Below are 10,913 nucleotides of genomic sequence, written 5' to 3'. Positions count from 1 at the left end.
ATTATAAGCTATACAATAGTTGTTTCAGCCCAAATCTTGGCGTTGTTTTTTGTCAAGTTGATAAAAAACAATATTTATCAATATTTTCATTATTTCCGAATCAAGGTCCTCATATTTTTGTTTCATTCAAAATTATATTCTTTTGAATAATATAAAATAAAAGCTATAATACGTTTCATAGACAATTATATAAAGAGCCCGTAAATCCAACGCTGATAATGAATCTGTCAAAATTCAAAACAAAAAAAATCAAGTTGTCAATGTCACAAAGAACTAGAAATTCTTGTAGGAGATTTTTCACAGTAATTAATTTAGAATTTAATAAATATAGTGTTAATACGAAGTTACGCTTATGAATTCTAATGCCTTATGCCGGTGCTGCCTGGCACGGCCACCGGACAAGGATCTGAGGTCGCTTTACTCGTGTGAACGACTGAACAAAGCTGAAGTGTATGGGGACATGCTAAAGGAATGTTTCGAAATTCATGTATGTAAATAAGAATTATAATATAAACTGCTGGACGTCCCCTGCTGAACAGAGGACTTTTATAGAGGTTTCTAGTTTTTACGGTCTGGTGCGGTTTGCGATCAGTGGCACCCTTTATTTTTCTACAGTAATAATTGATGGACCAGACCCGTCCCCGGATCACAGCTATGCCTGTCTTCCATTTAGCAGAACAGCAAGTCTGCATTCACTGGTGCGGTATCCCCATTCAAGCACCTTCAGACCACAGTGTCCATCAGCATATTTAACAAATTCAGGCTAAAGACGTCTCAAAATTCGGTATCGAAACACCAATACTTCTCAGAATAAAATAGAACAGGGTTAACTTTTGGCGAGGCTTAAAAATGGCAAAATCATTTTTGGTATAAAATCTTTTTGCCTAATGAAGTAAAGCCTATGGGCCTCATAAGAAGGCTTAGAGTCACTCAGCAGGCGATGGAGAAATGTGGAGATTCGTAGAAGAACCAAAGTTACCAACATAGCTCAACGAGTCGCAAAGCTTAAGTGGCAATGGGCCGGGCACATAGTTCGGAGAAAGGATGGACATTGGGGTCCCAAGGTGCTGGAATGGCAGCCCCGTACTGGTAAGCGCAGCGTTGGTCGACCCCCAACAAGGTGGACAGACGACATTAAGCGTGTCCCAGGTAGCCGTTGGATCCAAGCAGCTCAGAATCGTGGAACTTGGAACTCCCTACAAAAGACCTATGTCCAGCAGTGGACGTCTATCGGTTGATGTGATGAATGAAGTAAAAGAAATTCTTGACCAACTGACGGACACAGCAGAGTTTAAAATACAGTGTTTTTTTATTTTATTCCATTGTAATTTAGCTATTGACTGCAAATACACCTTGCAACTGATTGCGATCTGCAACAGTCTTTCCTTATATTGGAGAAAATTGTGATAGGACTTGGAATAATACTAGTTTTCACTTATTACATTTGACATTTAATCAAGCAGTTTCCCCTCTACAATAATTACTTGATACAGCATGAATGCTTGAGAAGAATGCTTCTACTTTTATACGGCTCATGTACCATTTACAATGTTGACAACAAAATAAGCCAATAATAATATTTTACAATATTAGTTTCCGGTAAGTTATTTCACAAAATATATTGTTATTATTCTATTTGGAAAATATTTAATATTTAGTAATAATAATAATAATCATTTATTTGCAAAAAACATGTGGAATTATAGATGTTAAAAAAATTATACAGAACAATGTTTAGCCCATTTAAAGGCATGCAAATCTTAACTTAAAAATAATAATTAAAATTCAGAATTAGATAAATTTCAATTAATTTAATTTAGGCCTTAACTTCTTAAGTACCAGGAAAGTACTCATCTACGGAATAATAACATTTTTCAATAAGATATTGTTTCAATTTGTGTTTCAGCTTATATTTATTTAATTAGTTATGTTTTAGTTTATTTAGCTTAGTTTATTTTGTTAATGAACAAATTCATTATTAAATAAATTAATTAGTAAAATTCAACACAATTCATAAAAAATATATAAAATGTAAATTTAATGTAATATATTCAGTATTAATTTAGATAAGTATTATTACGAATTATAAATTGCAAAATAGTACTATTAAAGCCATTCTATACTAATGATTCTTGTAGTGACGTCACAACATGTTTATAGTGTAGCATGAGGTATCTGCCACGTGGGCAACTGCTAACACTTAATTTACTGTGCAGTAAGTGATTAAAGTTGCTGTGGTTGGCCCTTTGCACGAGTGCACCAGGCTTTCGGCCAGCCGAGAGAAGTGGTGTATGCTCGTAGGCTGTGTAACATCTGCCCTCAAAGACGCTACATGATGACCACCACCACACCACACTCTGTCAAGAGTGTAACGACAAAGAAGAAGAGAAGTGGTTAAAGTACTTAATCGCTTACTGCACAGTAAATTAAGTGTTGTGTACTATAAGTCTGTGATAAAGGAATATAATTAGAAGGTTTTTCTTATTTATAAATATAACAAATACTATAAAATTAATTTCAGTTTTCGCTGGAGGGCTGCGACAGTGATAATGGTATATGTGAGGTGTGTGTCGCGAGGCTGCGTGATGCCTGGGACTTCAAGCGCCAGGTGATGCAGTGCCAAGAGGAGTTCAAGCTGAAGTTGATGGAGCTTGCAGTTGATGGCAAGGGTATGTTTTTATTCCACTGCAGGCTAACCCTTGACTGCAATGTCACCGATAATGCAGCCTAAGATGTAAGCAGTCTATCCTGTTATCAGTGGCGTGAATAGAGGGTATGCACAGGGCATACAGATCATATAAAATGGAGAATATCTCTAGTATGAGTTATAAATAAAAGTTGTTAATCTCTTTATTTTGTATATAGGTATCCAACCAACCTGAAATAAAATGATGTTATTTTAATTTTTAGAAATACTTAAAGTGTCTATCCTCGAGTTTTTTTAAAACTCGTTCTGGAGATTTTCTTCCCTCTATGTACGCCGCTGCCCTGCTGGCCCAGAGCGGATTGGTGGACTCCACACACCTTTGAGAACATTATCGAGAACTCTCAGACATGCAGGTTTCCTCACGATGTTTTTCCTTAGCGTTAAAGCGAGTGATATTTTGTTTAGTTGTAACGCACATAACTTAGAAAAGTTAGAGGTGCGTGCTGGGATTCGAAATCGAAAAGTGAAGTCGAGCTTCAACTATAATAGTACAAAAAAGAGTTACGCCCGCTTTTTTAACGCTTAGATCTTTTACGTTTAGTTCGCAACAGATCTGTGTATATCTCTATATTATAAATATGCATCAGTCATCTCAGTACCCATAACACAAGCTACGCTTACTTTGGGGCTAGATGGCGATGGTAATGCCCATAATATATGTATTTATTTGTATAAACCACCCTTTAACAGGTATTAATTTCTGTTTCCAGATGAATTACCCAAAATCAAAGAAGAATACTCGGATGACGACGAGAATGGTATTTATTTTTTAGGTAAGGACTGCGTTCATTATAATTTAATAATAAATATATTGTTCTAAGTATTTCAATAAATCCTATAGGTTAAGCGGGTATTGTGCTATCTCGCTCTTACGTATGACGGCGTCCCGGTCACACACTGGAGCCTGTGAAGCGCGAACCATAGTGCATAGATTGTAAAATCAAATCTCTCCAAAACTTGATTTTTTGCCTCGCGAAGTGGGAAAAGTAAAGTGTCAAACTAAGGGCTGCCTTAGTTTTGGGCGCCCCTAAAACTTAGCTACATTCAGGATTTTAGGTGCAACACCCTAGCTACGCTCGGGACTTACTCGGTTTAACGGCCGACTGGCGCAGTGGGTAGCGACCCTACTTTCCTTTTCCAAGGCTGTGGGTTCTGGAAAATGTTTGTATGATGAACATGAATGTTTGTCAGTTTCTGGGTCTTTATCTGTGCTTTATAAGTATTTATGTGTATTATATTCATAAAAATATTCACCAGCTATCTTAGTACCCATAACACAAGCTACTATTACTTTGGGGTTGGGTGGCGATGTGTGTATTGCACGCCTCATAAGCGAAGCGTTGAGTTGGGTATTACTGTCAGTTTACGCACACCGAGTGATTCTCCAACTTGAAGTGTCACTTTTCTTATTCTTTATTGCTCTTATAAGTGAATATAAATAGACAAATGTTGAGAAAAAACACTATTTTTAATACTGCTGATATTTTTAAATCTCTTTTTATTCAAATTCAAATTCAAAATTCATTTATTTCAAGTAGGCCTAATATAAGCACTTTTGAAACGTCAAGTCTGTCTGTTTGTAGTGATTCTACCACCGGTTTGGAAGGCAGATTCTACCGAGAAGAAGCCGGCAAGAAACTCAGCAGTTGCTCTTTTCCAACATCAACAATTTACATTTTGCATTTTAACATTCATTTTTCTATCTTGTGAGAGCTGAAAGCGGAGCCGGATGCTTCCAAGCAACCTTGTCATTAAAAAATTCATCAATTGTATAGTAACCTCGCTGTAATAAATGTGTTTTAACAAATTCTTTAAACTTGTGCATTGGCAGGTCCAAAATCACCTTAGGAATCATATTATAAAAGCGTATACTCAATCCCACAAATGATCCCTGTACCTTACGCAGACGATATGCAGATGACACTAATTTATGACCATTTCTTGTAAGTCGACTGTTTATGTCCACTTTTTGTTTATAAAGACTAATATGTTGTCTTACAAATACTATATTGTTATAAATATATTGTGAAGCTATAAAGTATGCCTATTTCTTTAAACTTCTCACGGAGGGATTCGCGTGATTTAAGTTTATATATTGACCGTACAGCTCTTTTCTGCAATATAAATATAGTTTCGATATCAGCTGCTTTACCCCATAACAAGATTCCATAGGACATAACACTATGAAAGTACGCAAAATAAACTAGCCTAGCTATTTCAACGTCAGTAATCTGTCTAATTTTTCTGACTGCGTAGGCACCCCACTGTAGCTTATTATCCAAGGTCACGCCCAGAAAAACTGTGGAAGTCTCTATTTTTAGTGATTCACCATTTATCATTATATTTTTATCAATTTTCTTTACATTTGGTAAGATAAATTCGACACACTTTGTTTTTTTTGCATTTAAAAGTAAGTTGTTAACTGTAAACCAGTGCGACACATTCGACATAACACGGTTTACTTCGTCAGAGTTATCTTTACTCCTATCAGTCTTAAAAATTAGAGATGTATCATCTGCAAACAATACAATGTCGCATGTTCCACTGACATGGTACGGTAGATCATTTATATACACTAAAAATAGAAAAGGACCCAAAATCGAGCCTTGTGGGACACCCATTGAGGTATTTGAACCCTGAGACTTTGCATCATTTATGCAAACTCTTTGGGGTCTATTGCTGAGATAAGAGGCAACCAAATTTAGTGCAACGTTTTGGATACCATAGTGGCTTAGCTTAAGAAGCAAGGTTTTATGATCAACACAATCGCAAGCTTTAGATAGATCACAAAAAACACCCATGGCGTTCTGTGAACATTCCCAGGCATCATAAACATGTTTTATAAGTTTAGCGCCTGCGTCCGTTGTGCTACGACCTTTAGTAAAGCCAATATTATTAGTATTATTCAAACTAATGGTTTAAAAAGTTCTGTCTTCGACGTCCGTGTGTCTGTATGTGCGGATCCCGTATCCTGTGGTCACGAACGAGCGAAATACTTCACTTATCGAGTTGGTTTTATTTTTATAGGCTTCAGCATTTTGAGGAACAGAAGCCTATTACTTTTCACGGTATTATTAGATGTAGTTTAATTATTATTTACAAATAATCTCAATTTTATTGTAATGAATGAGATTATGAGGCGTGCACTTTTGGATTATCCAACTATTGTCGAAGTATATTTATTTATTTACTTACTATATACTCCCTGGTTTGCTCGGGATCTATCCCGGCGCCCGTAACGTAAAATATTGCTTTACTCCTACAGAACCGAACTTTCTCTTACAGAACCGAAGGAGGAACTTTCGGACTTTGAAGATCTTAAAGATAAGGATAAGTTGGCAGAATTCCTCGGCCTTGATGACGTTCCACTCAAGAGAAGAGAAAAGAAGAGAACCAGCAAGAAACGGCTGCTTCTCGATAAGAAGATTGGTAAGTGACAGCCATCATCGTCATATCATCCGATGGACGTCCACTGCTGGACATAGGTCTTTTGTAGTTCCAAATTCCTAGGTTCTGTGCGCTTAATGTCGTCTGTCCACCGCGTTGGGGGCCGACCAACGCTGCGTTTACCGGTGGGGGGCTGCCATTCCAGCACCTAGGGAACCCAACGTCCATCCTTTCTCCGAACTGTAAATGAATAAATAAATATACTACGACAATACACACATCGCCACCTAGCCCCAAAGTAAGCGTAGCTTGTGCGACCCTGTTTTTAGAGTCCAAGGCCGTGGGTTCGATTCCCACAAGTGGAAAATGTTTGTGTGATGAGCATGAATGTTTTTCAGTGTCTGGGTGTTTATTTATTTATTTATTAAGAGCACTAACAACATGCATATTACACGTTTTTTAAACATAGCACACACACACAAAAACATGGACCGATATGCACGTCAATGACAAGTGCACAGAGCATTGACAAAGCGACATGTAAACTTAATTTGACAAAAAAATTTAAACAAAATTTAACTTACCGATGAGTGTTCGGTGAGCTTTTTTCTAAAAGCTGTGGGTGAGTCATGGAAGATATCGATGCCAGATAACTCGTTGTATTCCGCACAAATACGTTTAATTCAAAAAATTCAAAATTTATTTATTTCAAGTATGCCTAATGCAAGCACTTTTGAAACGTCAAGTCTGTCTGTGTGTAGTGACTCTACCACCGGTTCGGAAGGCAGATTCTAACGAGAAGAAGCCGGCAAGAAACTCAGCAGTTGCTCTTTTCCAACATCAATAATTTACATTTTACATTTTAACATTCATTTTTCTATCTTGTGAGAGATGAAAGCGGAGCCGGATGCTTCCAAGCAACCTTGACATTAAGAAACTCATCAATTGTATAATAACCTCGCTGTAATAAATGTGTTTTAACACATTCTTTAAACTTATGCATTGATAATGCAATGGTAATACGTTTATATGTATATTATAAGGAGTGGCGTGCACTGAGTTTCTTACCAGGGTATGCATACAGCAGGGAAATTACATAAAATCGAAAAAAATCCTCCTCTTATACGGGCTATATTTAAATTTTAGAGTATGTAGTGCTTTAGTGCATGTATGAAGTGCACGCCACTGATTATAAGTATTATATTATAAGCATCCGTAATCTCAGTACCCATAACATAAGCCACACTTACTTTGGGGCTAGGTGGCGATGTGTGCGTTGTCGTAGTATATAAATTATTTATTAAAAATGATTATTATTTTATTCTTCTAGTAATGTGACACATGACGAAGAAAACACATCTTTTCATTTTCTTTTTTTAATACTAATAATTGACGCAGCCAAGCAAATGGCCTATCTAAAGTATAAGTCTATGTTAAATTGCACTATCCCGTTTCCATAATCATTTTCTTCTTTCATTATGGGCTGTCTGGAGGAGGTCGCTTAAAGCGATAAGACCGCCTTTGCGCATTTTTATTTTTCTTGTATTTATGTTTTCAATATACTATATTATCTTCATCCCTTAATTGAGTGCAATAAAGAATTTATCCATCCATCCATCCATCCACCTACCCATCCATCCATCCATCCATCCACCCATCCATCCATACAAAATAAATCAATCAATCCAACCATCCATCCATCCATCCATCCATCCATCCATCCATCCTTAGCGGCAGAAATAAGCATGGCGTTAGTACTTACCCGGACGAGCTTTGTCAAAAAAAAAATCTACTATTACTGCCTTTATTTCTTTCCAGACCGAAAGTCGAAGAACCATATCAAGCCTACAATAAAACTATCCCTAAGGACTTTATCCCAAATCGAGAAACTCAGCGTGCCCAATATAAGATTCATTAGCGACAATCAAAAGCATAGTAACAACGTGCAGAACCTATTGAAATACTCCAACTGTACGCCGTTCTCCAATAAAACATTAGCGGGAATCGTTTGCGCGTACTGCAAAGAAACGTATCCCACTCCTGAAGAATTGAGACTGCACACGAACGACAAACACAAGAAGGAGGACCTAAACTTCAATAAGCGTCTCGACAAAAGCAATTTATCGATAAAAATGGACATAAACGATCTTAAGTGCGCACTGTGCGAACAAAATTTCGACGTAATATCGAATCTGAAGAAACATCTCACTAAAGACCACGACGTCAAATTCTATCCGGACATTAACGATTACATAATGGAGTTCAAGTTAACGAGCACAGAAATACTGAACTGCGCGCTATGCCACTCCACTTTTGAGACTTTCAAAATGCTTTTGCAACACATGAACGGCCATTATCGGAATTATATATGCGATGTTTGCGACTTGGGTTTCATAAACAAGCACAGATTAAAAAACCACCAGAGGACGCACGAGACGGGCAACTTCAAATGCGCGTTCTGCGAAAAGGTGTTCAGCACACGCGTCAGGAAGGTCTGCCACGAGAAATACACGCATAACACAAACGCCAGATACACCACGAACTGTCCTCACTGCGATCAATCTTTCACCAGCTACTACCAAAGGAATCGGCATATGTTCAAAGAGCACAACATCGCCGCAGCGACGTACAGATGCAATATATGCGATAAATCCTTCATACTAAAATCCAAATTGACATCGCATATAAAAAAAGTCCACCTTATGGAGAGAAACCATATATGCGCGGAGTGCGGGCAAGGCTTCTTCATAAAGCAGTCTCTAGACGAGCATATGATAAAGCATAACGGGGAGAGGGTGTTCAAATGCACGGTGTGCAGTAAAGCGTACGCGCGGAAGAAAACATTGCGGGAGCATATGCGGATACACAATAACGACCGCAGGTTTAAATGCGGCGCGTGCGGACTCGCGTTTGTGCAGAAGTGCAGTTTGAAGAGCCATATGCTGTCGAACCATGGGCTCACACTGGCGGAGTATGAGAACGCTAAAAGCGAGCTGAATAGCCCGTAGGAGTTTACAAATGTGCCGTTAACCGCAAAAGTTTGGCTGCCACCGAAACCGAGATATTTGAATCCTTTAACGGTAACTTAACTGTGACTTAACGGTAACTTAACGGTGAATTAACGGTAACTTAACGGTGACTTAACCGTAACCGAGAGATTTGAATGCTTTGACGAAAAAATAACGGTTGCCGTTGACAAAAGTAGTTACTTATCCCTTAAAACTGGGAATTTGAAGTTGAAACAGAAAGATTTGAATCCTTTAACAGCTAGGTAACGGTTGCCGTTGACAGAACTTGTTGCTTTTCCGTTGGAACCGGGAGTTTTGAAGTTGAAATCTAGATTTGAATTCTTTAACAGCTAGGTAACGGTTGCCGTTGACGAAAGTCGTTGTTTATCTGTTAAATCCTTTAACAGCTAGTTAATGGTAGTGGCCATTGCAACCGGTAGTTTGGAAGTTACGTTGCCCACTCGTTCACACCGCGTTGCTATGACACTAGTCGTGACCTCGTTGACAACTCTTTAACGACGTATTGTCAAAAGACGTGTGGTCGTTGCCGAGCTGTAGACTGGTTTAGAACACGTTATCTGCTCTCTAGAAAACGACGTGTTGACGGTGTCTTGTCAACGGCTGTCATTTGCTTCCAATGAAAAATCAACAGTATGTACATATAAATAGTAGCAATGAATAAATTAATTAGGTACTAATCCATAAGGAAATGTCACAAAAATACGGTTGTCGAGTTTTTTTTAATGTTTTTATTGTTTCAAAGTTTATATATTTTTTGACAGCTGTCAATTTGTAAAATGGTCGTGCATTAACACAGGAATTACTGTTTGGTAACTCGCTCTTATGTAACCCATAAAGTTATTTGTTGTTGCAATAAAAAAAAATTATAATAAATTTTATTTTCAATAAGGTAACACTGAAAATGGCTGTGTAGTAAAAATATTATATTTTATGAAAATTAAACTAAATTTGCTATGCTTCGCGAACAGCAGGAGAATCTGCATGGTGTGATTTATAATTTCTTCAATCCGTATACTCCACACCAAACAGATCCAGGTTGAAAATAAGTTTTAAGAGTGTGGATGGCACTCTTAAAACTTATGGCAAATAAAAAAAAAAAATTTAAGTGTCACTGCAAATTTTAAAAAAAATCCAAAAACGTCAAATATATACGTTTAATATATATTTCTTGTGTGCGTGTGTCACTGAACTCATCCTGAACGGCTGGACCGATTTGAATGAATTTTTCTATATGCGTTTGGGTGGCACCCTGGATGGTTTATATTCACAAATCAGCCCGACAGATGGTGCTGGGGTTCGCTAGTTAATATATATAAATCTCCTGTCACGATGTTTGTCCGCGATGGACTCCTAAACTACTTAACCGATTTTAAATTAAATTGGCACACCGTGAGCAGTCCAGTCGAACTTAAGAGATAGGATAGCTTAGATATTTCATTATAGTCGCAATTTTATTTTATTGCAAATTATTTGTCTATAATTAATTGACAGTCACATGTACTCATTTAAGGCTTAACGATACTGAATACGATAAAAACAAAATCAAACGCAGACGAAGTCGCGGGTAACAGCTAGTATCCTATAAATATATATATATATATATATATATATATATATTACGACTATTTTTTTTTCCGAGTCTCGTACCTAAATATGTTAGCTTCTAATGTTCTAAGAGTCCCCTCCAGAAGGCAAGTAAAAAAAAAAAATAAGTGACTCAAAACCTAAAAATTAAATATATTTGTTTATAAATATATACTTCCAAAATCGTCAAATATATCTTTATATAT

At 37.2% G+C, this 10,913-nt stretch overlaps 1 protein-coding gene across 1 annotated transcript; it reads left to right on the top strand.

Moving 5' to 3' along the window:
• Positions 1-272: 272 nt before the first annotated feature.
• On the top strand, positions 273-10,092 carry LOC120635378 (zinc finger imprinted 3-like). Its single transcript, XM_039906376.1, has 5 exons — positions 273-487; positions 2,522-2,669; positions 3,418-3,480; positions 5,993-6,136; positions 7,913-10,092. Exons 1-5 carry the CDS (start codon positions 353-355, stop codon positions 9,100-9,102), a joined length of 1,680 nt encoding a protein of 559 aa, XP_039762310.1. The 5' UTR covers positions 273-352; the 3' UTR covers positions 9,103-10,092.
• The last annotated feature ends 821 nt before the right edge of the window (positions 10,093-10,913 follow it).

This window comes from Pararge aegeria, chromosome 26 (assembly GCF_905163445.1).
Source record: "Pararge aegeria chromosome 26, ilParAegt1.1, whole genome shotgun sequence".
Lineage (NCBI taxonomy): Eukaryota > Metazoa > Arthropoda > Insecta > Lepidoptera > Nymphalidae > Pararge > Pararge aegeria.
The sequence above is the reverse complement of the archived record's forward strand: the minus strand, read 5'-3'. Positions and strand labels throughout refer to the sequence as shown.

Excerpts from the sequence above, each read along its gene's own strand:
- LOC120635378 (XM_039906376.1), top strand. The coding sequence starts at position 353 with ATGAATTCTAATGCCTTATGCCGGTGCTGCCTGGCACGGCCACCGGAC. Across the intron at positions 488-2,521 it reads AGGAATGTTTCGAAATTCAT|TTTTCGCTGGAGGGCTGCGA; the intron begins GTATGTAAATAA and ends AATTAATTTCAG. Across the intron at positions 2,670-3,417 it reads GCTTGCAGTTGATGGCAAGG|ATGAATTACCCAAAATCAAA; the intron begins GTATGTTTTTAT and ends TTCTGTTTCCAG.